This window comes from Cordyceps militaris, assembly GCF_000225605.1.
Source record: "Cordyceps militaris CM01 unplaced genomic scaffold CCM_S00006, whole genome shotgun sequence".
Taxonomy (NCBI): Eukaryota; Fungi; Ascomycota; class Sordariomycetes; order Hypocreales; family Cordycipitaceae; genus Cordyceps; species Cordyceps militaris.
This window is the reverse complement of record NW_006271974.1, coordinates 1,685,244-1,711,102: the sequence shown is the minus strand read 5'-3', so window position 1 is coordinate 1,711,102 and position 25,859 is coordinate 1,685,244. Positions and strand designations below refer to the sequence as shown.

Sequence of the window (25,859 nt, the reverse complement as noted above, 5' to 3'; positions counted from 1 at the left end):
TCAGTCGCAGCCTGTCGTGTTGATGAGAGTCGAGCTCGGTCTCTAGGTTGAAGCGTCGTTGGTTGAAGGCTGGGGCGGCTCCGATGACGAAGCCACCAGTGAGTGGGTGGTGGTACGAGTCACGTGTGCCTGAAACTTTGGTTGACAACTGGCGCGGGCAGGCCGATGAACAAACAAAAAGTGGCAAATAATAGGGAGTATATTAGGAATGAGGGGGAAAAACGCCTTTTTTTTTCTTTGCTCACCTGTTTACCTAGGGCGTGATCATTTATTCCTTAGTCGTGTTGATGGATCTTTTTGCCGGTTCGGCGCAAGCTTGTGAGGGTGGCGCTAAAACTGCACGGCGCGAGCATGCACAAATTGGCTATTTATGAAGGTCATGACTTGATAACCGGCTGTTTTCTGGGTCGAAGAATAAATTTTTTTTTTCTTATTGACTTTTATCTGAATCAAATGACAGATGAAAAGCTCTTAGATGCCTGGTGCAAAGGGTTGTGCGCCAGCCTGAGTAGGATTTGTTGGCTGGCCACATAGCTGAAGCGAAAAGGCACTATTGGTCCCCTAATTCGGCGCCTCGCTCCCTAAACCACATTATTTTCTACAGCTTGCCACATAGGTAGTTACAATGATTCAGCCATGCCGTACTCGGGCGTCAAAGGAGAAACAGCCCAGAGAGGGAGAAGATAACTACTAATACTTCACAATGATATCTTGCATTCAGAGGCGCTGTAAGATTCACCAAATGCAAGGGTACCTTCCTACTATGTACCTACCTAGTATTAAAGTTGTTAGTTTACCTTGCTCGGCAGATTTGACGAATCAGAGCCGGATTTTTACCAATTTCTAGGCCCACTCCGTCTTCGGCTTTGCGCAATAACTACTAACTAGAGTCAACTCCTTCAGAACTTCGCCTTTCCACGCCAATTCTTTTTTCCACCCATCCGTTTAGTCTTGCGCATAATGTCGTACAGACCGGTTCGTCTTCGCTCTTTTGCCTCGCTGATAATCCGTGCTCATTCTCTTACAGGTCGCCGCCGCCTCGGCGCAATGGGCGCGCATGCTTAGCCGATCTAGACGACCTGTCCCGAGCATAATGCTGGCCAGCCAGCGCCTTCGAAGCACAACGTCAATTCCTCGACATTTGCAATACCAATGCCGCGCCATTGGAACGACGGCTGAAAACCGCGCGACTTTGCACAGTGAAATTCCCACCGAGACCTCTTGGACTGCTCCCCCCGCCGCGGGAACCAGACGACCCCAGACTCTGACGGAGAAGATCTTCCAGGATCACGCTGTCGGCCTGGAGCCGGGAAAGACTCTCCGCAGCGGTGACTATGCACACATTTCACCTTGGCGCTGCCTCACTCACGACAACACCGCCGCGTGCTACAAAAAATTTGCTCTCATGGACATCGAGAACATTAAGGATCCTAGCCAATTAGTGTTTGCGATTGACCATGATGTGCAAAACAAATCAGAAGGCAATCTGAGAAAGTATGCGCTGATTGAGGCCTTTGCGAAGAAGCACGGAGTTGATTTCTATGGTGCGGGCCACGGGATATCGCATCAGGTGATGGTACGCCATCTCATGCCACAGGACCAGACTGGAAAACCCGCTGACATCTGTGCAGATTGAGGAACTATATGTTTGGCCCGGAAAGCTATGCGTTGGTTCTGATTCCCACTCGACAAGTTATTCTGCGCTCGGTGCCGGAGGATTTTCTGTGGTGCGAACCGATGCTGCTGGTATTTGGGCTACGGGCAAGACCTGGTTCCAGATTCCCCCAGTTGTCAAAGTCAATTTGACTGGTCTTCTACCGCCTGGTGTTGCCGGAAAAGATGTCATTGTTGCGCTGTGTGGCTTGTTTCCGAGCGATGTCCTGAACCATGCAGTCGAGTTCTCGGGATCCGAAGAGACCATGGCCAGCATCCCAATCGATGATCGGATCTCGATAAGCAACATGTGTACAGAGTGGGGAGCACTTACAGGCCTGGTTTGTATATCCTAGTTCTCCGAAAGGCGTCACTCAGCTAATAGTATTCTGCAACAGTTCCCTGTAGACAACACTCTAAAGCGCTGGCTGCGCTTCAAAGCAACAGAGGCGGCCATGTTTCCTGAACGAACCACCAGGGAGCGAATTACTCATAAAAAGGTTGACGAACTCTACGCAAATCCTCCCAGAGCCGATCCCGACGCACAGTATGCCAAGCAGCTCTACATCAATCTTTCTACCATCTCACCATACATTTCGGGTCCCAACTCGGTCAAAATTTCGACACCTCTGAATGAGCTTGCCCCGCAGAAGATTAAGATCAACAAGGCGTACATTGTGTCATGCACCAACAGCCGTGCCTCCGATATCGCAGCTGCTGCTAAAGTTTTCAAGGATGCAGCCAAGGCAAATGGCGGAAAGATTCCCAAGGTTGCGGATGGGGTTAAGCTCTACCTCGCAGCTGCCTCGGCTCGTGAGCAAGAGGCTGCAGAGGACGCGGGAGACTGGCAAACACTCGTCGAAGCCGGCAGCATAACTTTGCCTGCAGCTTGTGGCCCTTGTATCGGGCTCGGTACCGGTCTTTTAGAAGCTGGCGAGCGAGGAATTTCGGCCAGTAATAGAAACTTCAAAGCCCGTATGGGATCTCGCGATGCGTTGGCCTATCTCGCGAGCCCCGAAGTTGTGGCTGCCAGTGCGCTCAACGGCGTGATTTCCGGAACCGATTCTTATCAGGTCCCGGAAAACTACCAGGGTGTGGAGCACGGCTACGGCACCGGCGCGCCTGAGACGACGGAGAGTCAGTTAGGTAATGTCCTTGAGCAGCTGGAATCTCTCATCGGACGTGTTGAAGCCTCCGTCGGTGGCGAAGAGGCCACCCAAGGTGTTACCGAGATTCTCCCCGGCTTTCCAGAGAAAATCACGGGTGAGATTGTCTTTTGCGACATGGACAACCTAGACACGGATAACATCTACGCCGGCAAGTACACGTATCAAGACGACATTACCAAGGAAACCATGGCCAAGGTGTGCATGGAGAACTATGACCCTACGTTCAGCGACATTGCTAAGCCGAATGACATTGTCGTGTCGGGCTTTGGCTTTGGATGCGGCTCCAGTCGTGAGCAAGCCGCAACGGCGCTTCTAGCCAAAGGGATCCCTTTGGTCGTGGCTGGCAGCCTTGCCAACATCTTTTCCCGCAACAGCGTCAACAACGGGCTGCTCGGGCTCGACGTCCCGCGCCTGATCGAACGTCTGCGCGCCACGTTTCCGGACAAGATCCTGACGCGACGCACGGGCTGGACCTTGACTTGGGACGTGGCCCGCAGCGTCGTCCAGGTCCAGGAGGGCGAGGGTGGCGAGCAGTGGGAGGAAAAGGTGGGTGAGTTTCCCGCGAACCTGCAGGACATTATCGCAAAAGGCGGCCTGGAGAAGTGGATCATGGCGCAGGTGGCGAAGGAGTAGGAGAGATACCAGTTGGATAAGTCGTGAGGATATGAGATCTTGGACTTTGGCATATACAGTACAAGAAGCAATTTATCAAAGAATTTAGACATGTTTGTGGACGTGTGATGGCATCTGAACCATGTACATGGCAACGCCAAGCTCCCGACATCGCAATCAACGCCTTAAACAAGTGACGTTGAAAGCACAATGGTCATGGTTTAGCCGTAGCCTTGAAAGTCGACTCTGGTCTGATGAAAGTGTATTTACTGACCGCCTCTGAGCAGGAGTTTGTCGGATGCAATTTCCACTCCGGAGTCGTAGTTATGAGAATGGATTGAAGATCCTCGACGTATTCGGGGGCGGCCACTTGGCCTGCGTGCATCCACCGCCGGCTCGTCAGGTCCCGGATAACGTCAAGGCAAGGGTGATCTTTGCTGTCAACGACGTGGCCACGCCTGTTTGGCAGGACTATGTCGCGCCATTTAGCAGGGGCTACTAGAGATAAAATAGGCACTACGGATCTAATCTATTTATACGAGCTGGGCTTCTCCATTTCGAGATTCTCAGCCTCTGGAAAGCTCTCAGTTTCCTACCGTTGGAGCTACACTGCAGCGTAATTTGTGTAGCCAAAACGCCAACTAGAAAACACTTACTCTTGGTAGAAATGGTGAACTGGCTGCACGGGTGTAGTGTGGATTATATCGGACTGTACACATAGAATTGTTTGTAATGAACAAGTCTGTATTTCGACAAAGTGTCTTCATCTCATCTATGACTACAAAGCAACCCCAGCTTTCTCAACCTAGAATCCAAATCCAAAACCCAAGTACATCAGTCCCCGCGATGCTATGCTATTCGTTTCTTCCTATACTTGTGAAGACGAAAAATATCCCCCAAAAAGTCCTGCCTGGTATAATATGACGTTCAGCGCCGGTTTCGTTGGCAGCTGATAGTAGAAGAGTAAGTGTGCATGCTGGAAACCTCACCCAGCTAATCACAGCCCTTGAAACAAAATGAGAAAAGAAAAAAATTGCATGAAACATGATGATCCATTTCGCATACAAAAAGTGCTCGGCGTTTCCGTTACCTGGCCCAGCCCGAGTCCCTGGTAGGTTCGTCGTGTTTCACAACCATGTCAATAGCGCCACGGCGTAATGACTTCGGTGCAGCCGATAAAGTGTCTGCGCAATTTCGATAGATGAAATAATATCGCCCGCTGAAGAAATATCGAAATCCGCTGAAGATTATGTCAAGTCCGCTGAAGATTTCCTCCTTGTCGACCAGAAAAATGTTTGCTCCCATCCATTGTCGTAAAATATCGTAATATCTAGTAATGCTAGGATGGGGGATAGTTCGCTCGACGCGCGCTCACTCGCTGAGAATTTTCTTGACGCGCTCAATCCGGTTCATGGCACTCTCCAACCGATCCAGGCGCTTCTTTTTGTCCGCGTCGCGCTTCTCCAGCTCGCCCACGCGCTCCTCGAGCTTGGCGCGCGCGCGCCGCTCGTCGGCGACCATTTCGTTTGCCTGCTCAAACAGCGCCGCACTCAGCTCCTCCATTTCCTTGCTGGTCGCGCTCAGGCGGCCCTCGGCCTCTTGGCGGAGGCTCTGTTCGCGCGTGAGCGCCTCGAGGAGGTCCTCGGTCATGTGCGCGGCCGTCGGCGTCGTAGGCGTGGCGACGGGCGAGAGCGTGTCCGCGCCGCCTGCCACAGCCGTTTGCAGAGCCGGCGGCACGCCCCGCAGGTTCATCGCGGACGTCTTGCGCGAGTAGAGTAGGGCGGAGATGCGCTCGGTGCCCTGCTGTAGGTAGGACGGGCTATTGCGCGTCGGGCTCGGTCGTTGTTGCTGCTGCGGCGGTGAGGACGAGGATCGGAGGCGCGTCAGCTCGGCTTCGTACTCGGCCCAGCGGTTCATAGCCGTGGCGGCCTTGTCGTTGAGCGTGCGCACCTCGCCCTCGAGCTGGGCGATGCGCGCGAGGTCGTCGGGGTGGGATGTCGGCGCGGCCGGCGGCGGCGCGGGGATGTCGACGCCGCAGCTTGGGCAGTGGGAGCTGCTGGCGGCAGCGGCGCTTCCTGTGATGCTGAGAGACGGTGGCGGCGCGATGGTAGCGACCATTGTGGCCGACATGATGGTGCTATATTCGAGGGGGGGCGGTGGTTGTGGCCAGGGTGGCTTCGGCACGGGGTGCTTTAGGGCGGGGAACTGTTCGAGTTCATTCGGGAGCGCGGTAGAGAAGGTTGGTGGTGCTGAGGATGACAATAAACATTGACGGAGCGAGGGGTCTTTAGGAGAACAAATGTAGATGTGGCGGCGGGTAGGGAGGTCAATAATAAGCTGGAGCCTGGGAAAAGCGTTCGTGAGATGGCAAAGCGTTGGAGCGGCTTCGTGATGACGGGTCCGTGGGTGGATGATGGATGGGCCCTTTATTTCTTTATTTGGGTACGCACCGAGGTAGGTATCAAGCTTGCAAGGTCGAGGGATCGGACTGAGCCGCAGGCCGTGCAGCTGAAAGGTGTTCTTCCTCTTTGTTATTTATTTATATCCTTTTCGAGTCCGGCAGCCGAGACATGCCAATCCTTGCGCTGAAAGCTCTGGAATGTGACTATCCCCCACCATTTAATCTGTCCTGTCACAGGGGTCCGGCCACAGCGGAGTCTCTAGCGGTTTGTCAATCATCGCCCCTCGGTCCCTTGCCCATCACCTGCGAATGCACTGCAGAGATTTACATGAACTACCTCACACCAAGCCTTACCCTAAAACAATTGGTGTCAATCACGAGTCTTCTTCTGAGAGCTCAAAATTGGGTAAATTTACGTATTTTTTGGACTTTATAGACTCCTTCACCATCAAGGGAGCGCTCGCTTTAAGCCCATCAGTAGACCCCCCTGTAAAGCGCAATAGCGCGCCCGCCCTTTTCAAACTGTCAGAGAGCGCACCAGAGTGTGTGCACAAACTCTGCGACGCCGGAGTCGGTGCAACCCTAATAACCAAGTCAACAGCGCAGAGCTGCACTTGACCTGTCCCTTGGAACAGGACCTCCCTGCGGCCGAGTCGATTCGTGGCCCTGTCCTGGGATTTGTTCAAACCTCCACGATTTGATGTCAGGCAATCACCTCCCATTGGCATGCTTGGCCTAGGCTACCAGCAATCTCAGGCAGGCCTCACAGAGTCAACATATTGACACGTCTTGGCTGCTCGACGCTAGGCAGTTTCCTCCTTTTCCTTTGCCTGTCAAACGCGTATAGGTTCTTCAAGCCGGCTTGGCAACCTTGCGCAGCTCACCGGCGCCCGTCTCGGGATCCTTGAACTCTTTCCAGCTGACCGGCACCATGTCGTTGCCAACCTCGCTCGTCGCCATGATGACGCCGAGCTCGTTGGATGCGGTCGACAGATAATAGTTGGCCTGGTCTCCCAGCGAAATCTACACTCTTGGTTAGCATGACGGCACAGCATCTCCCTCGCATCCAACAACCACATACCACCTGGGCCCGGACAACATCGCCAGGCTTGAACGACTCGTAAATCTTTACCTTGTCCTTTTCCGTGGCTCGAACATCCTGCACTCGAATAACGCCCTGCCATTCCGTCTGCAGCACCGTGTCGCCGACCTGCTGGATCACGACAATGGCTTGCTTGGGCATTAGACGCACCACGCGGGCTAGCACAATGTTGTTGACGTCGGGGAGGATCTCGCGCTTGCGGCCGTGACGCGCGACGGTAATCGTAGAGAGCTCGTCGGATACGGGCGCCGTGATTTTGTTGAGTCGTTTCGCGGGGCCGGGTGTTTTGGAGGGCGGGATGATGGTCACGTTGCCCATCAACGACGACACCACGTTGCCTTCGAAGATGTGTGTTCCGGCGCCCGGCGCGTATTTGGACACGGGGCCGAGTACTCTGCCAGGAATCGCAAGGGTTGGGATTTCCGTAGTAGCCATGATGCTGGTAATGGGTTGGTAAATTATGCGACGTTGAGGTATCTACCTAGTAGTATGTTTGTGTTTGCTGTCCAGCTCTACAAAAAGCTTTGCCAGCTGCCACGGCAAAAAAAAAAACCCCCCACCGCCAAAATGGGGCCACCAACCAGCCAGTGCAACACTCAGCATTTCACCAATGTCCCAAGTATTAATGACTAGACATACCCGTCGCAGTTGACTGCAAATAGTCGAGGAAGCTACTTGGAAGTTTGATACACGGCCACGGGCCTCCCACAATGGCCGGCGCCTGGTTGAGCTGCTGCTGCTGAACTACGGCGCCGAGAACAGCAACGGCCGGACGCCCATCGCGCGGCCGACGCCGGACACGGGGTGCTCATGAATTTCATGGAGGAAAGCCGACCGTTTGCAGACACCGGCAGACTTCGGGCCCTGTTCCGTGCTGCCGATGCCCTGCACTGAGGGATCGTAGTAGCATGAATGAGCAGGATGACGCGCAGCAATAATTTACGAATTGCTTCTGGCCGGCTGTTACCAAAAGGCGGCGCAAGATGGGGCAACCGGTGTGCGGTGCTTATTAACTAAGTTTTCCGTGCTTTGCTCAAGCACGATCGGTGATGCAAGTCACGCTGCTTCGGCACGTCGCCGTCTGCTTGCAACTTTGTGTGTGTGCGGATCTTCGACAATGGCGATTAGATGAAAGAAGAAAAAGCCCACCGCCCGGCTCCTTCGGACAATGCTGACTCGAACATGAGAGCTTGCGCGCTGCTTGTTAAGCATGGTGCAATCTACAGGGCAAACTCCGACGCTGATGATGCTAGGTTCGTACCTAGTTGGAGGCTAATAAGCAGACAGGCGGCGCTCGTGCGGGAACTCGCTGGTCCAACCCCGACCGGCCGGCCTAGCGATGTGTGTCCGTACAGCGGGGGCGATGACATGGGCGATATTTACCATTTGTTACTCATGGCTTTGGCCGCAAGTCCACGGACACGGCCGCTCGTCGTTGGTCGTCATCACGCATTCACCGTTGCCAGCCGTCCACGGTTACGGTCATGGCGTCAATATCTAAAGAAATTAGATGCTTGCAAAATTCCACAGCAGTGACCGTTAGAAGCAGAAACCGTCACTGTTATCCCGCTTTGGCTGGTGGGTCAAGGGTGCATGTTCGGAGCCGGATGCTGTACCCTCCGTGCATCCATTTCTCGCAATGCGTTTGTTCATCATGGGCGTGTTGGGAAGAATCAAGGTTGGGGTGCGAAAGCGAACGCTAACCTAGTTATACCAAGTCCGAGCTGACAGTTCGCCTTTGTCGGAATCTTGCTCACGCTCTTCCGCACGTTATGTTGTTCCATGCGGCGTCGGATGTAGCATCTGCGACGTGCATTGTGATCTAGTGAGATCTTGCAAGGGTCGCTCTAGGGATGGTGTACCTAGGTACCTAGGTCCTGACATGTATCCAAGAGTGAAGCTTGGTGCAGACCCTTATCAATAACATGGGATTGGTTTGATGGCTGCGAATACTATCATCTTGCGCCATCGGGGAATGTGGGGGAATCAGAGGCTGTCAGTCATCAAGCCGGGGTACCGTACACAGATCGTATTTTAAGGTGGCGCTGCACGCTGCACACCCAAAGCCTGCCCCATTAACCCTGAAATAGTGCCAGCTTCAAGCACTCAACACTCTGTAGGTAATTACTAATGCTAACTAAATCAGGCCCGTTTTGCGGAGTGGATTGTGTGGCGACCCTATGCTGGTAAGTGGCGGACGGACTTTGCCTAAGGGCCGGATTCTACGCCCGCCAACGCGGGTACCAAGCTGCTGCTTCGGTCCCGTACCGGCATTCTTTCTTCGTTATGTTATTTGACAAATTGCTTCCTGCTGCTACCTCTGACCCTTTCTTTCCTTTGTCCCACGAAAAACCTTTTTTGCGTCGACTTTGCACACAAGTACGACTCCATTACTTCCCTCCCACAGGTGCCTTTTTTTTGCTGTCACCCACCCATTGACAAACGAAAGCTCGACTCGGTTGGCCGTTATCGAGAGCCCATCACTAGAAACAACACAAGCCGCCACTTGCCTCGAGAACAGCACCTGCCTCATGGACTAAAGACCGATCAATCTTCACTTTCTTCAGCCGTCAAGATACGAGGCTCGACCGCGTCCACTCAACGGTTTTGAGACACTGTTTGCGTCGCCAATTACAATGGCCGACCACCCGGAAAAAGACGTCTCAACACCAGATGCGCTCGCAGCCACCGTCGCTCGTCAGGATGAGCCTGCACGCGTTGCCGAGACACTAGACGTGCCATCCAGCGGCAAGAGTGACAGTGCCGAGTCGCACAGCGTCGACAATGAAAAGTCGCACACGAACCCTGACACCCACGAGGCCAACGGGCTAACGGTTACCCAAACTAACGCTACCGACGCGAGCGTTGGAACAACGGCCACCAGGATACCGCAGGGGAAAAAGACTTGGAAGCAAAGGCTCAACCCCCTTCGTTGGGGGGGCATTCCTGAAATTCCCCAGGAGCGCATCGTCTCCCGAGAGCATGGCGCGAGCTTTTTCAGCCAGCTCTTTTTCAACTGGATGACCCCCCTCATGACGGCATGTTTGCGCACTACCACAGATATATCTTGACCGGTACGCTAACATAAGCTTACTAGACTGGTTACAAGAGACAGCTGCACGAGCGTGATCTCTGGGCCGTGAACCCCGATCGAGGCGCCCAAGTCCTGACCAACAAGGTGAAAGCGGCATTCAAGCGCAGAATTGCAGCAGGCTCCAAGCGCCCGCTCTTGATGGCTCTATATGACAGCTTTACCTTTGAGTTTTGGCTTAGCGGGTTTTGCGCCTTCATCTCGACCATGCTCCAAGTCATTGCGCCCTTTACCCTGCGCTACCTCATCCAATTCGCCACCAAAGCCTACTATGCCCATATCCTACACACGGCACCGCCACACATTGGCGAGGGTGTCGGTCTTGCCGTTGGCATTACCATGATGCAAGTTGTTGGCAGTCTCTGCATCGGCCATTTCATCTACCGAGGCATGATGATGGGTGGCCAGAGCCGTGCTGTTCTGATTGGCATGATCTACGACAAGTCCATGGTGATTTCTGGCCGCGCCAAAGCTGGCACGACTAAAGACCGTCTGTCACCCGACGAGGGTGGCGCCGAAAAGCCAGATGTTGATAATGTCGGCGATACCAAGAAATCGAAAAAGGAGAAAAAGGGAAAGGGTGAGAAGCCGAATGACATTGGTTGGGCGAATGGTCGCATTGTCAACTTGATGAGTGTCGATACCTACCGTATTGACCAGGCTTGCGCTCTGGGCCATTTCATTTGGACTGCACCCATCGCCTGTATTGTGACTCTGGTCCTCCTCCTTGTTAACTTGACATACAGCGCGCTGGCTGGTTTCGGCCTGCTCGTCCTTGGCGTGCCACTTCTCACAAAGGCCATCCAGAGCCTGTTCGTTCGTCGCAAAATCATCAACCAGATCACTGATAAGCGCGTCTCACTGACCCAAGAAATTATTCAATCGGTTCGCTTTGTCAAATACTTTGGCTGGGAGACGGCCTTTTTGGAGCGCTTGGCCGAGATTCGCTCCAAGGAAATCTATTCCATCCAGATTCTGTTGGCCACTCGAAATGCCATCAACTCCGTCAGCATGGCTTTGCCTGTTTTTGCCTCGATGCTGTCCTTTATCACCTACCGCCTGACCAACCACAACCTCGCCCCCGCTGAAGTCTTCTCATCGCTGGCGTTGTTCAACAGTCTCCGAATCCCACTCAACCTTTTGCCTCTTGTTCTTGGACAGGTCATTGACGCCATGTCATCTATAAGTCGAGTAGAGGAGTTCCTCCTCGAGGAGGAACAGGAGGAAGATATTGTTGTCAAGCTGGATGGCGAACACGCCGTCGAGATGAATCATGCATCCTTCACCTGGGAGCGCACCAAGAACAAGGAGACTGAACTTTTGACTGACCCCAAGGAGAAGAAAGCTGCTGCCGCTGCCGCTAAGGAGGCCAAGGCGCAGCTCAATTCGACAAAGCCTGCCGAAGAGGATGCGCCAAAGGAGGCCGCCCATGCGGAAGAGCGCGAGCCGTTCAAGCTCCAGGGCCTCAACTTTACCGCCGGACGAAACGAACTATTGGCCGTCATTGGCTCTGTTGGTTGCGGAAAGAGCTCACTTCTCGCATCACTGGCGGGTGACATGCGCAAGACTGAGGGTGAAGTTGTCTTCGGCGCTTCGAGGGCCTTCTGTCCTCAGTATGCGTGGATTCAGAATACGTCTCTACAAAACAATATCACCTTCGGAAAGGATATGAAGAAGTCCTGGTATAGAGACGTAATCGACGCATGCGCTCTGCAGGCCGATCTCGACATGCTGCCCAATGGCGATCAAACCGAAATCGGTGAGCGTGGTATCACAATCTCTGGAGGTCAGAAGCAGCGTCTCAATATTGCCCGCGCCATTTATTTTGATGCCGATATTGTCCTCATGGACGACCCGCTCAGCGCTGTCGATGCCCATGTCGGTCGTCACATCTTTGACAATGCCATTCTTGGGCTTCTCAAGGACAAGTGTCGCATACTGGCCACGCACCAGCTTTGGGTGTTGAACCGATGCGACCGCATCATCTGGATGGATGCCGGCAAGATTCGCGCCATTGACACCTATGATAACCTCATGCGCGACGAGGAAGGCTTCCGCGCCTTGATGGAGACGAATGCCGTCGAGAAGGAGGAGGAAGAAGAGTCCCAGGTTGAAGAGACGGCCGAGAAGGGCGAGGACAAGCCCAAGATGGAGCGTGTGGAAACCTCAGCTGAGGACCGCGCCAAGAGCAAGAAGAATAAGAAGCAAGCCATGCTCATGCAGCAGGAAGAGCGGGCTGAAAAGTCGGTTCCATGGTCTGTGTACACGGGCTATCTTCGGGCTTCTGGCAGCATATTCAACCTGCCCTTTCTTGCTCTTGTGCTTATCTTGTCCCAGGGTGCCAATATTGTCACTAGTCTGTGGCTGTCGTGGTGGACGTCGGACAAGTTTGGCTATACGGACGGCGTCTACATCGGCGTGTATGCCGCCCTCGGCTTCAGCCAAGCCTTTCTCATGTTTGCGTTTTCCGTGCTACTGACCGTGCTGGGCACCACTGCCAGCAAGAGCATGCTGCGGGACGCCGTGACGCGCGTGCTCCGGGCGCCTATGTCCTTCTTTGACACCACGCCGCTGGGCCGCATCACCAACCGTTTCTCGCGCGATGTTGACGTCATGGACAACAACTTGACTGATGCCATTCGCATGTTCTTCTTCACGCTCGCCAACGTTACCGCTGTCTTCATCCTCACCATTGCCTACTACTACTACTTTGCTGCTGCGCTGGTTCCTCTGTACATTCTCTACATGATTGCGGGAACCTACTACCGGTCCTCTGCGCGCGAGGTGAAGCGCTACGAATCCGTCCTTCGCTCTAGTATGTTTGCACGCTTCAGCGAAGGTCTGAGCGGTGTCTCGTCCATTCGCGCCTATGGCCTCCGCGACAGATTCATGGGTGACTTGCGCAAGTCTATTGACCAAATGAACGGAGCCTACTACCTCACCTTTGCCAACCAGCGTTGGCTTTCTGTACGCCTGGACATGATTGGCAACCTCCTCGTTTTTGTGGTGGCTATTCTGGTCGTCACCTCTCGGTTCACCGTCAGCCCCTCGACTGGTGGTCTGGTTCTCAGCTACATGCTGTCGATTGTGCAAATGCTGCAATTTTCCATTCGCCAGCTTGCTGAGGTGGAAAATGGCATGAATGCCGTCGAGCGTCTCCGCTACTACGGACATGAATTGGAGGAAGAAGCTCCTCTCCATACCGTTGATGTGCGTCCCAGCTGGCCGGAAAAGGGCGAGATTGTGTTTGAAAACGTCGAAATGCGCTATCGCCCTAACCTGCCACTGGTTCTCAAGGGTCTCTCCATGCACGTCAAGGGTGGCGAGCGCATCGGCGTTGTCGGACGAACCGGCGCGGGCAAGTCGTCCATTATGAGCACGCTGTTCCGCCTCGTTGAGATTTCCGGCGGCAAGATTTCCATTGACGGGCTCAACATCTCCACCATTGGTCTCGGCGACCTTCGCAAGCGTCTTGCCATTATCCCTCAAGATCCAACGCTATTCCAGGGCACGGTGCGCTCCAACCTGGATCCGTTCCAGGAGCACGACGACCTCGCGCTGTGGTCGGCACTGCGGCAGGCCGATCTCGTGGGCGCCGACGCGGCCATCGATGACCGCTCGGACGCGTCGCGCATCCATCTCGACAGCATCGTCGAGGACGAGGGTCTCAACTTTTCGCTCGGGCAGCGGCAGCTCATGGCGCTCGCCCGCGCGCTTGTGCGCGGCGCGCAAATCATCGTTTGCGACGAGGCGACATCCAGTGTCGACATGGACACGGACGACAAGATTCAGCGCACCATGGCGGCGGGCTTTCGCGGCAAGACGCTGCTGTGCATTGCGCACCGCCTGCGTACTATCATTGGCTACGACCGAATCTGCGTCATGGACGCCGGTCGTATATCAGAGCTAGATACGCCTGCAAATCTGTACCGCAACGCTGACGGCATTTTTCGCGGCATGTGCGATCGTAGCGGCATCAGCTTGGGGGATATCGAGATGGCAGCGCGTACCATGGCGACGATTGATAGCAGTACCGGCTCTGTGCCGCGCATTGCGGAAACTAACGCTTGAGCCAAATCGTTTTGTTTATAAGGTTTATCGTATATATATTTAGTTTTATGGGCATAATTGGGTGGCATTGGAGATTTTAGAGGAGTTGTATATCATGACAACCAGGTCGACCGGCTTTGGTCGAGTAAATGCATGAAGTGTGTAAAAATTACGCCTTTGGGGGTGTAAACAAAATAAGATTTACAAATCACAAAAACATTCTTTCATGAGCTGAGATGGTGAGAAATAGGACCTAGCGGGTCAGCCTGCGGGTGATGAGGCGCACTGGCCCTACTAACACTTCTTTCACCAGCATTTCTTTTCCCTGTCCAAGTAGACTACTTTCCCCTCCATTCAACTGAGCATTTTGCCAGCTGGTTTCGTTTGTTTTCCCGTCCGCCTCTCCCGTTTGCGATTGGCCCGGCCGCCGCCGCCAGCCCAACCCAATGGCCGCAGCACCACCCCTGTTCAGCCTTCCCGGCCTGAGCCTCGCCATCCTGTCCCTCGTCGTCTACCAGCTCTGCTTTGCGCTCATCCTCCTCTGCCTGCCCCGGCGCGCTCTGCTCCTCCGCTGGCTCAGCCTGGCGCCGCTCTCGGCCGCGGCCTACGCCGTCGCGCGGCACGCCGTCGCGCCCGCCGGCCCGCCGCAGCGGCAGGCACCGCTGCTCGGGCTGCTCGTCATCCACTGGCTGGGCCTGGCCGAGTACGTGCTGCTGTCGCGCGTGGCGCTGACCGGCCCGACCAGGTGGCGGCGGCGCCTCTGGCAGGCCCTCGCGCTGAGCTGCAACGCGCGCCGCCTCGGCACCCCGTGGGAGGCGAAGAACGTGTACCGCCGCGGCGGCGGCGGCCCGTGGAGCACGCCGCGGTTCCTGGCGCATGTCGTGCCGCGCGTCATGCTGTGCTATCTCGTCGTGGACGCGCTCATGCTGGCGCCGCCGCCGGACGCGCATCTGGTCACCGTGCGCAAGCAGGCGGCGTGGCGCCTCTGGACGCTCACCGCCGAGGATGTCGGGTTCCGCGCGGCGGCGACGGTGCTCTTCTGGCTGGTCTCGTACTGCATCGTGTACGGCCTGATCCACGTCGCGGCCGTCGCGGCCGTCGTGCTGGGGCTGAGCACGCCCGCGTTTTGGCCGCATCTGTTTGGGCCGGTATCTGAGCTCTACACCCTCCGCGGTTTCTGGGGGTAACCGTTCCCCTTCCCTTTCCTTCTTTGTGATGTGGCAAAGACTGACCTGAAAAAAAATTTGCAGCACGTTTTGGCATCAGCGGCTACGCAGGACGCTGACGTCCTTTTCCGACGCCGTCGCCGACCATGTGTTGTGCATCCGGCGCCCGAGCACGCTGTCGACGTACACGCGGCTCTTTCTCGTCTTCGCCATCAGCGGGCTGCTGCACCACCCGACGGACACGGTGCAGGGCTTGCCGGCCACGGAGACGGCGTCGGTGGCGTTCTTCCTCATGCAGCCGCTCGGCATCGTCGCCGAGGACGCGGCGCAGGCGCTGACGCGAGGCTGGCCGCTCCCGCGGTGGGTGAGGAGCGTCGCGGGGTATGCGTGGGTGGCCTTTTTTCTCGTCTGCACGACGCCCACGTGGATGTTTTCCATCGCCAGGCTTGGACAGACGCCGGATCTGCTGCCCGTCAAGGTGGCGCGGCCGCTGGTGGCGTGGCTCACGGGCGAGTAGATCGTATCGGTGCCTCGTTGGACTGTTCCCTTTCACTCATCTCCACGCTGAGACAAATCTCATTAAAGTGCTCCTTTACTACGCTTAGACAAATCGCTAGACTTCATTGAATCTTAATTGCCCTTGGGCCTGCTTCACTTATTAATTGGGCGAGCACAACATACTTGCTCACCACACAGTACCTATTATATAGCTATGGTAGACTGTATAGTCATGGTACAGCCCATCGTTTCCGTAAACAAAAAATGAAAAGTTAAGAAATTTTTAGCGTATAAGCTACTGAGGATGAAGCCGTTAAAGTAGAAAAAATGTAGTAAATAACAACGCAGCACCCTCTAAAGAACAGAAAACAAGTATCCAACCGTATTCAAAAGAACGCCTTGATAAAAGGAATGTCGTCGTATGTGCAAGTGCGAGAGCATTGCTCAGGACCTCAGCTTTATCTGCTGTAGAATCTGCGTCTATCGACGGGACCCTGGCATATTTGGCGGAGGGAAGGCCGACGGGTCTTCAGCCAGCAGGTCTTCGAGGTAGGCACTCGGGGCTCTTTGGCCGGGTTGAAGCGGCGAGGCAAGATTTACCGACGAAGTGCTGGCATCACGGCGGGCGTGAAACATAGGAGACTCGGGCGGCGAGCCGTTGAGGGTGTGACGGGACCCGTTGGCGTACGAAACCGGGCTGAGGTTGGACATGCTGATGGACTGTCCCTGCTGGTGCGGCGGCGCAGCGGACCCAGCCGCGTAAAAGCCAGATGGCAGATACGTGGAGCCGCGGTTTCCGGGTCCCCCGCTGGCTGCCGTGGGTGAGAAGAAGAGGCTGGACCGGCTCGGGTCGTTGGCGGGATCCGGGCCGCGCGTGGAGCGCCGGTTCGTGCGACGCGCGCTCTGGCCGAGCGAACGTGTGGATTCCTGGTCCGTGTACTTGTAAAATGGCGCGGGCGGCGCCGGGAAGTTGGCCGCGTTGGACGAGGACGACTTTTTAATGTTGGCGGCGTGTTGGGCCTTGGAGGCGCGCTCGACGGAGCGATGCAGCAGCAGGCTGACAATGGCGCGCCAGATGAGGACGGCGAGGAAAAAGGCGCCGAGGATGGCGCCCACGGCGATGAAGACGGTGCCCTCGGGAGCACTGGACGACTGCATGAACGGCGCGTCCTTGGTGTCGGGGACGATCTGCGCGTACGTGGGTATGGGCACGAAGTTGGTGAGGGTCGGAAGGCCGGTCAGGCCGGCACCGTCTGTGCTGGAGGCAGAGGCCGCGGCGCTGGAGGGCGTCGAAGTCGCGGATGGCGACGAGGACGAGGATGATTTTGACTCGGTCGCGCTGGCGGAGGCCTTGGAGCTGGACGACGAGGCGGAGGAGGATTTGGAGTCGGAGGCGGAACTGCTCGAGCTCTCGTCGGCGGCACGGACGGGCACGATGATGCCATTCAGGAGGGCAAACACCGTGAACAGCGTGGTGCTGCCAGGGACGTGGTTGGCAGGGCGCATCGTGGCGGCGACCGAGGGGGGACGGGGTAACGGTCGGGAAAGAAATCGATATGCGTGCCAGCGAGGTAGCAGAAAAGGGATTGTTGAAGATGTGGCGTGGCTCGGCAGCAGTGAGAAACGAGAGTGGTCGTTGTGTCTCGTTGGCCAATTTCAACGATTGAAACAGGGATGAGTCTTGGGGCCAGGGTGGCGGTTGACGTCGTCGGGGGGTGATTTGTTGACGCGTCGGCGGTCGGGTTGGCGGGAAGCGAGAAATGGCGTTGCAAGGAAGCGAATGACGGAAATGAAGATGAGAAAAGAAAAAAGGCGCAGGCGCTGGAGGGCTCAGCTGTGAAGAGACGGGCAGAGAATGTGGAAGGAGGAAATAATTACCGTTTGTTGATCAGCGAATGACCCTTTTTTCCCCCACTGGTACGGCTGCAGGATTTCAGGGCAGCGACCAGGCCTGCACTGGAGTCTAGGCAAAAGTGAATACGGTACAAATTATCCGGATCTAAATAAGTTTGAAGTTTAAGACAGTCAACAAACTTTACAAAGTTTTAATCTCTCGAAATCATTGAAAGCGTAGGTAAATCCCTTCACTCGTGTTAGGCGCAGCATAACTAAAAGGCAAAACAACAATCCGGATCGCCCCCCACCAGCTCGCTCAGAATATAGTCCCTAATTTCTCGCGTTTTGATCACAGTATTGCCTAGATTGGCATAGGCGACATGGCCGAGTGGTTATGGCGGTCGGTTCAAGATCTCTATCTTGCCTGTTAAGCGGGTTTAATTCGACTAACGAAAGTTGCGAGGGTTCGAGTCCCTCTGTCGTCAGTGTCACACTTTTTTGTTTCTTTTTGTCACACCCAGGGTTTTACCTGTCGCAACTCCTTCTGTGATTCTTTTCACCCGCATACCATTTTGCCTTGCTGTAAGAAAACCCGTCGCTTTTTTCAACGACGATAAATTGCATGTTCCAAGCTGGCGGTGGGGAGTCAAGACGATTTGTTGGGCTTCTGTCTATTGCATACTTGTGGCTTGATCTCTTGAATTTCGTAAATACGCTGTCGCTTTCTTCTAAATATTGTCGTCATAGTCATGACCGAAGCCACTTCATTACCCAAGTACTCTATGAAAATGAAAGCAGGAAAGCACAGGAACAAAGACCCCAAGATTATATATGGTACCGCAGGTAAGGCCCTAAGCATTTGAGGTTTGGAAATGTCATTGTACAAAATTCGGAGGTCGATGTATGACTTCTTGAATGCCAAATATGCTGGCCTCTCACGCGGCAAGCTACTCGGGTTCAGTACCATCAACAATTGATCTTTGAGGCGCGGCTCAGGGTGTATGGTGTAGAGGGCTTTGTGTATTGTCGCCCCAAGCATCATGCCGATACTTCCAAAAGGAAACCCGCAATAATCGGCATATTCAGTGGCGTTAAAAGCAGCAGATATCATACAGAGCAATTACTGTAGCCCCAAAGATGTAGCAAGTACTTTACAATTAAGTCAATTTTTTCTCAACCACCGATCTCGGCTCTCGCTCCTTCGCACCTGCGTCAACCTTGGAGACTTGGAATCAGCCGTGGCGAAGTATCGATTGCTCTCGGTAGCCGGACTGCCGAGCGTCTCAGGAGAAATGTGTTTGGCGTTCCTGGTGGTATACAGTGGTGACATTGCCAAGATGCAAAACATACAACCCCTCAAGGTCAAAATTCCTATGAGACGGGGCCTAGTAGCAATTCCTATCCGTATTCAGATGCATTATTGCCCAGAGAAACGTAACCTCGTTTCCATCACGCGAGCGAACAGATTTTCATCTCACCTTGGAACCGGCGAGACTCAAACATGCCGCCGAGGTACGCTGACCAGTTTGGGCCGCAGGTAACATGCCGTGTCGCCATGGTAGTAACGCATACTCAGTTGTGTACGGACTAGCAGATGACGTTATTTTGAGCGATATGCCGATCTCAAGTGACTTCGTATCGGGGTGGACAGCAGCTGCGAGGTCCGCCGCCTTGGCCACGCTGGAGCTGCCGCTCTGCCCGACGACTACGCCCGTCCCCTCCGCTGGGGCTTCAAGCTCATCATCAATTTGTGATGATCTGAGGGATCTTCAGGGCGTAGCGCGGTGACGTCCGTGCTGATCTTGGTAACATGGACGCCACGCATTTGGCCAACAGCCTGGATATATACACAGGAAAGCCCAAACTGTCAGCCGCAAAAGCCCGCACATTACGCTGTTTTGGTGACCTGGACTTTCCTACATGCGCACAGAGGACTTGTTTGATTGACGTTTAGTTATTGTTTCATCAATAGTTTGCAAGTAAGTAGTAGGTCGTCTGCTGCAGCGAGCCATCGCGCGCCAAGACACACGTGGCGGAGCAATAGCAGTGCAGGTTATCACTTTGACTTCTTGCGTATTTCTGCCTTTTACAATGCTAATAAAACGCAGGGTATGCGGAAGAATTCTAGCCCCAGCGCTGCAGTCCCGGTCATGTCCTTCGAGGCAACCCCGACTGGACCGGATTCGCCTCAGTGACATTCGTGGAAAGTTCAGGGCCTAAAATCCTGGACACTAATTGGATATGTTCCTTTTGTCCGAGCTATACTTGCTACTTTCTTCGATGTATGGGTGCTAATTAGATAGCAGATGTCAAAAGAAACAAGTCTCCCTGCCCAACCTCAGTGTTGCAACCCACCCGCACGACGGCTGCAGTAAAGCTGCGCAAATCTGCTCCTTGAGAACCTCTATGGCTCTTGGACCGCATTCTACTTGAAGTCATCAGTCGCAGGAAGACTGCTGCTTTGCAGGAGATGGTTGATGGTGTGATAAGGGACATGAGTTATATCCAGCAGAGAACTGGCGAGCGATTTTGTATTGAACGGCCCGACTTTCGTGATGTAGGTGATATGTTACATTATAGGTTTTGAGAAAGTTCAGATGTTACTTCGGAATTACGTTCGAGGAGGGGTAGGCCGTATCAAGTGTCCGAGAACAAGGTATAAAGGCATCGTCATGGTCTCTCCATTCGAGAGCCTTTCTTTCGCACGCACACACGCACGCACGCACACTGAAACAAAGCCAGAACAATCTCCTCGATTACTTTTTACCTCCATCTTTAGCCTACGATAAAACATCAAAATGTCTGCCCCTCGAGAGGACGTGGTGAACCCAGACTCTGAAGTTGTTCCCATTGGACACGACACTGAAAATGAACGCAACGTGGTGGTGAATCCAGACTCTGACCACGATCCCTCTGGCATCCAAGTCCTCTCGACGGTGGTGAATCCACAAGGCGGCGCTGTTAACCAGGGTACCACATTCTTCATCCGCAACGAGCTCAGGGCTGCGCACACAGTCACTGTCTGGGTCGGCCGCAGCGCTAGTCATCTCGACCGAGATCTGATCCTGGCCATCCGGGTCGAATGGAGCGACGGCAGGCACCAAACCAGCGGAGACCAGGTCACGAGCAGCACCCAGCACTCGTTCCGGTTTGACGAGGGGGAGACGGTGACCTCGATGAGCATCTGGGCAGGAGACCGTGTGGACCGCATCAGGTGGCGGACAAACAGGAACCGCAACTTTGACGAGGGCGGAAAGAACTACCAAAATGGATTTGGCGGGCGGGAGCGCGTCCAGAACGTTGGCAACGGCGTCCTTCTGGGCTTCCACGGCAGAGACACTCCGAACACGCTCTTCTCACTTGGCTCCATCTTCAGAGGCCCGAATTGAGACTGAAAAGGCAAGGCTTCCACTATTCTTCACTTGTCTCACAAAGGCTAACTCTCTGCGCTTAGCATAGACGTCAAAATGGCCGGTTCTAGCGTGCTAGGGCTGTCCTCGTGGCTCTTGAAGTCTTTATTGGTGTCTTCGACCCATATGTGAGAGTAGTTCTATTTCTACGTTGGTCGATTTTCAGATTCAACAAGAGGGAAGAGACAAGGAACGAACGAAATAGTTTACCGATTACATTTTTACCAACTACAATTCAGTCTTTTTCTCCAAGTTTACCTCCAGGAACTCTATTTTGCTTCTTGGCATTAACCGGCGCGGCCTCAAAGCAAGACTGTGCCGCCGGTTGACACGAGACTCGTAACCAGCCAGTGATTCAAAACAACAAAGGCAAGATTGTCAAACATTTTCACCGATGTTCCAGAATACTGCACTTCTTCCAAGAAGACTTGGTGTCCCATAGATGCTCAGTAGTTGTGCCAAACGTATCAAGAGAGCAAAAATTTCAAGATTGAGTTGTCCCAGTAGCCGGCGCTATAAAGTGCAAATGGATATATACAGTGTAGTAGTATTCCGCGTCCGCCATTCTTTTCCATGTCCTTTGATTCTCCCAACGCCTCATTTCAATGATGTTGTTTCCAGCACCGCGGATGATTGGAAACAGTGATTATTTTTAGTGCCCTAGTCCTCAAATCCGTTCCACGACTTCTCGTCATCCGAACGCCGGGGGGTGTCTGGCCGTAGGCTATCGCCGTCACCCCGGGCAGGGACTTTTCTGGGCAGGTCCACGGACGGCGAGCGGCGTCGCTTCTCGGCCTTGGAGGGGGTGGCCGGGCCGTTGCCGTTGACACCTTGGGCGTGAACCTTGCTGGATGTCGTGCCATTGGTTTTGGCGTCGCCGCTCGCTTGCCAGTTGCCGCCAGGCTCGCCGTTCCAGCGGGCGAGCATGTCGGCGACCAGAGGTCCCCAAACCTCCTCCCCCTTGGTCAGGTCGTCGTATTCGAGACAGTTTATACCGCCGACGGTAAAGTCGCTCTGTCGCGTGCGGCATAGTTCCGCCATGAGGCCGGCCGAGTCGAGCTTGGCGCCGAGATCGTGGCAGAAACTGCGGATGTAGTATCCCGATGTGACTGTGAGTCTAATCTTGGCCGCAGGAGGGCCCTGGTCGGTCCAGGGAGGCGGAGTGTTCTTATCGGGAGCAGGCTGCACCAGATTGGAGCCCTTGTTGGAATGTTTGGCGGATTGAGGCAGGGCGCCCAGAGCGCCGGACATCATAGCATCTCTACTACCACGCTGTCGAGATGGCTTGGGCGAGTCTCGAATGAGATCGTCTTGACGCTCCTCAAATTTCTGCTTGAATGACTCGTGCGCCGCCATGGCCTTGTCGTCCTCCTCCCTTTCCTCGGGCGTGAGCTTCTTGGCCGTCTCTTGCAACTTTTTGAGGCGCCAAACCTGCTCCGCCAGGTTACGCTCCGCGGCGGACGCCTCCTCTGTCGGCCAGCGGTGGTTATGCTTGCCAGGCTCGTAAAACTCGACGAGCTCAATGTCAAGAACCTCGACCTCGCGGCCTTGGATCTCTCTGGGAATCGGTTTGCCCTCGCGCGCGTACTCGTACAGAGGCTTGCCGTTCATCTTGAGAGCCGAGTAGAGCGGCGGTATTTGAATCTGCTTGCCCTTGAAGGACTCGAGGGCCTTTTCCAGCTTCTCCTTTGTAATGTGCTCGTAGGGCCTCTTGGAGAGGACGCGGCCGACGCGGTCGTAGGTATCGGTGCTGGCACCAAAGACGACAATCGTCTCGTATGCTTTTGTGCAGTCGAGGAACTGAGATAGCTGCTTGGTACCGGTGCCAACGCCGAGAATCAGGACGCCGGTGGCTAGAGGGTCGAGGGTGCCACCGTGGCCCATCTTGACCTGGGCAGCTCTCTTCTCCTGCCTGCGGCGCTTGAATTGGCCGCCGGACTCCTTGAGACGACGGGCGACTTCGTTTTCGAGCATGGGTTTGAAATAGGCAGAAGGGTTGAAGTGTTGTTGGCAGACTCGGATCACCTGCGCAGAGCTCTCGCCGCAGGGCTTGTTGATGGCTAAAGGAAGCGCACTACGATTAGCATTTTGCGGCTTCTGGGCCCGCGTCTGAGGTGGGCGCGGTGTCGCATACCAAATATGCCGTCTCGGGCAATGTCAGAGGCCATCTTGAAGGAGATTCCGGCCCGGCGCATACGAGCGACGAGGCGGCGCTGGCTATGATCGGGGGGGCGGGCACCCGCTGGCTATGCTCGCTGACTGCCAGAGCGACAAGAAGGCAGTAGCCAAGGGAATACGAGGCGCAAATGAGAATGACAATTGATACGCGAATGGGTCGCTAGAAGGGGAAGGGGAAAAGAGTGCCAAAGAAGCGGAATCTACACCGAGCGCAAGCCTCGGGCTTGGGGGAAAAAAGTGTACTTGGTGGAGAGGAAGAAAAAACCGAGGAGCGGGCGTGGCATTTTTGCTGTGATGGAGATTGGCGTCTGGCGCGGGAGTGACCCGCTACAATCTAGGTACACGCTATTGTTACCTACCTAGGTACTAGTTAAAGATGTTGAGGGTGTAATTGTTATGCCATTGTGGTATGTGGGATGATGATGATGTATTGTGGAGGTTGTGTGGGCTCTAGAGAGGTCTCATGTACCCTACAGTAATAGTAGCAATCTGGTGGTGGTGATGTGTGCCGTTTTTTTTTTTTGCCGGTATTTTCCAGTATATGAAATTTCGTCGCTGTGGCCATTCTTGCGCTCGCGTTGCGGGACTGCACCGTGATAACCTCACCTACCTACTAAGGTATGAAGCGTGCACGATGTAGTACTTGTCTGCCCCCAGAGTCTGCAGCTTTCAAATAGAACCGCATCCATCTATTCAAATATAAATCCTCTTACCAAGCATCAAGATACACGACTCCACTCGACGAGTCTGGCGAGAGACAAGACCTCAAAAAGAGTCTGGAGAGCCTGTACGATAAGCACAGGCACGTCAGGGAGCCGGCAGCAATCATGCACGTCATTGATGCCGACTTTATCCAGACGGAGAGCTGAAAATACCATCGGCGTTTAGTGAGGACTCCAAATGTCATTTTTAAGTCTTTATTGTCCGTTTGTAGGTCGAAACGTCACAAGCTCGATGCTTGATGGTAGTGTGAGGTGCATAGCAATAGCCCCTAAAAATAGGGTAATAATCACGAATGAATAATGTTTTTAATCATGAGCAGCATTCTGAGGCAATCCAAGGCCACTTGAATGAAACTGGCCAAATGTATTATGAAAGCTCGTCGCGGCTCCCGAAGCGTTCTGTTGTGCTGGTGCTACCGTGATGGCACTGATCCTTTTTCCCAGTGCCCAATGGCCCAGCCCACCCAACTTCTCTCCTTCACCTCCGCCCATCTCTACGCGTGCAGAAGCTCCCCACGCCCTGCAGGTACCAACGGGCAATTTATCAAAACTCGAAACAAAATTCCATTGTCGATACCGCCCGTCCATGCTAGTGCTCCCTCGTTTGCAAGCTCCATCGTGAGCTCGCCGATCAAGCTGCCATGGCCGAAGCTACGGCTCGAGCTTCTTCTCCCTCCGCAGCGAGCCGCGCGCTGGATACGCAGACGCCGACGCCCATTTCGGCGCTTAACCCCGAGCTTCCCGATCGCGATTCATGCGTCATCGACGGCGTTGTCACCATTACATGGCCCTACAGCATCGTCACCCGCTCCGCCGCCTTCATCCTGGCCGAGCCCGACTTTCGTCTCCGACATGCGCGCGGCCAGCTGCGAATCGAATTCCACGGGCACGCTGCCCAGAAGCTCTTCGATGCCGGTATTGGCGGCGGCGATGCTCTGCGAATCTCGCTCGAGGGTGCGGAGTGGGAGACGCACAAGTCGCAAACGCGAATGCCGGGCACGATTTTGGAGTGGCAGCTCAAATTTACAAACCGCCTGCTGATGCGCATTCGGAGAGCGGACGACCCACAGCTCGAGATTTTGGATTTGAATCTCCCCGACAACGCAAACGGAGACGATGCCCTTCACGTTACGCGCACGCCGCAAGGCTCCTCACCGCTCATGCATTCAGGGCTGTTTGCCACAGAGGTTGTCGCCACCCCCGCCGCGCATTCCCCCGACTACAACCGACCTGCGAAACGAACGGCCTCCTACGCGTTCGAACCAGCTGAATACGCATCGCCTGCGTTCCTCAAACGCGCGCGTGTTTCTTACGGATCGCTGTTTGAAGATGGGTTCGACATATTCGATGAAGACGTGGCCAAGAAGAAAACCAAGACAAAGAAGACGAAGCGTACACGATTTAGCATGGGTGCCACAGGGTGGAGATACAATAGCCGATCACCAACCCCAGAACCGCGAGCACCAGGGACGCCCGAACTCGAAAGCGATTTGGAAGAGGATAATGAGGCGGCCGAGCCTATGGCAGCGGTGATGAAGAGTCCAGCTATGGTGGACGAATCCTCACAAACACAGGAAACCTCGTTCGCGTCTCAGGTTGCAGAGCAGGCCCGCGAATCTGCCTCGCTGATCCCCTCTTCACCTACCCCGATGAGCTTTGGAAAGCCTGAAGAGAAATCTAACGGGCTATTCGCAGTGCCGACCTTTGGCACGCCGTCTACCACGAAAGCAGAGGCGGTCTCTGCATTCGGTCAGCCGTCACGACCATTATTTGGCGGAACTACAAATATGTTTGCCTCTGCAAAACCAACCACGCCCTCGCAAAGGGGTGTGTTTGGGTCCTCGTTTGGCAACTCAGGATTTTCCGTAGAACACACCACAACAGCATCCACCAGCAGCATTCCCGTGTTTAATGACGCACTAGCGGAATCGATACAAAGTCGCGAGGCTGCTGAAGAACGGGCACCCGGAC

The 25,859-nt window shown here is 54.6% G+C and overlaps 8 protein-coding genes across 8 annotated transcripts; 4 read left to right on the top strand and 4 right to left on the bottom strand.

Moving 5' to 3' along the window:
* Positions 1-960: 960 nt before the first annotated feature.
* Positions 961-3,455, top strand: CCM_07793 (Homoaconitase; the record flags this gene model as incomplete). The annotated part of the gene is made up of 4 exons (XM_006672933.1): positions 961-975; positions 1,028-1,576; positions 1,632-1,994; positions 2,052-3,455. 4 exons carry the CDS (start codon positions 961-963, stop codon positions 3,453-3,455), a joined length of 2,331 nt encoding a protein of 776 aa, XP_006672996.1.
* Positions 3,456-4,805: 1,350 nt separating this feature from the next.
* CCM_07792 (uncharacterized protein) lies at positions 4,806-5,564 on the bottom strand (the record flags this gene model as incomplete). The annotated part of the gene is made up of 1 exon (XM_006672932.1): positions 4,806-5,564. One exon carries the CDS (start codon positions 5,562-5,564, stop codon positions 4,806-4,808), a length of 759 nt encoding a protein of 252 aa, XP_006672995.1.
* A 1,123-nt stretch (positions 5,565-6,687) lies between these two features.
* CCM_07791 (exosome component 1) lies at positions 6,688-7,372 on the bottom strand (the record flags this gene model as incomplete). Its single annotated transcript, XM_006672931.1, has 2 exons — positions 6,688-6,858; positions 6,917-7,372. 2 exons carry the CDS (start codon positions 7,370-7,372, stop codon positions 6,688-6,690), a joined length of 627 nt encoding a protein of 208 aa, XP_006672994.1.
* Positions 7,373-9,573: 2,201 nt separating this feature from the next.
* CCM_07790 (multidrug resistance-associated protein 5) lies at positions 9,574-14,099 on the top strand (the record flags this gene model as incomplete). The annotated part of the gene is made up of 2 exons (XM_006672930.1): positions 9,574-9,975; positions 10,035-14,099. The coding sequence occupies 2 exons, from the start codon at positions 9,574-9,576 to the stop codon at positions 14,097-14,099; spliced, it is 4,467 nt and encodes a 1,488-aa protein (XP_006672993.1).
* Positions 14,100-14,524: 425 nt separating this feature from the next.
* On the top strand, positions 14,525-15,761 carry CCM_07789 (uncharacterized protein; the record flags this gene model as incomplete). The annotated part of the gene is made up of 2 exons (XM_006672929.1): positions 14,525-15,261; positions 15,329-15,761. 2 exons carry the CDS (start codon positions 14,525-14,527, stop codon positions 15,759-15,761), a joined length of 1,170 nt encoding a protein of 389 aa, XP_006672992.1.
* A 461-nt stretch (positions 15,762-16,222) lies between these two features.
* On the bottom strand, positions 16,223-17,248 carry CCM_07788 (uncharacterized protein; the record flags this gene model as incomplete). Its single annotated transcript, XM_006672928.1, has 1 exon — positions 16,223-17,248. The coding sequence occupies one exon, from the start codon at positions 17,246-17,248 to the stop codon at positions 16,223-16,225; it is 1,026 nt and encodes a 341-aa protein (XP_006672991.1).
* A 3,128-nt stretch (positions 17,249-20,376) lies between these two features.
* Positions 20,377-20,967, top strand: CCM_07787 (Mannose-binding lectin; the record flags this gene model as incomplete). Its single annotated transcript, XM_006672927.1, has 1 exon — positions 20,377-20,967. The coding sequence occupies one exon, from the start codon at positions 20,377-20,379 to the stop codon at positions 20,965-20,967; it is 591 nt and encodes a 196-aa protein (XP_006672990.1).
* Positions 20,968-21,648: 681 nt separating this feature from the next.
* Positions 21,649-23,156, bottom strand: CCM_07786 (Pseudouridine synthase, catalytic domain; the record flags this gene model as incomplete). The annotated part of the gene is made up of 2 exons (XM_006672926.1): positions 21,649-23,048; positions 23,123-23,156. The coding sequence occupies 2 exons, from the start codon at positions 23,154-23,156 to the stop codon at positions 21,649-21,651; spliced, it is 1,434 nt and encodes a 477-aa protein (XP_006672989.1).
* Between the last annotated feature and the right edge of the window lie 2,703 nt (positions 23,157-25,859).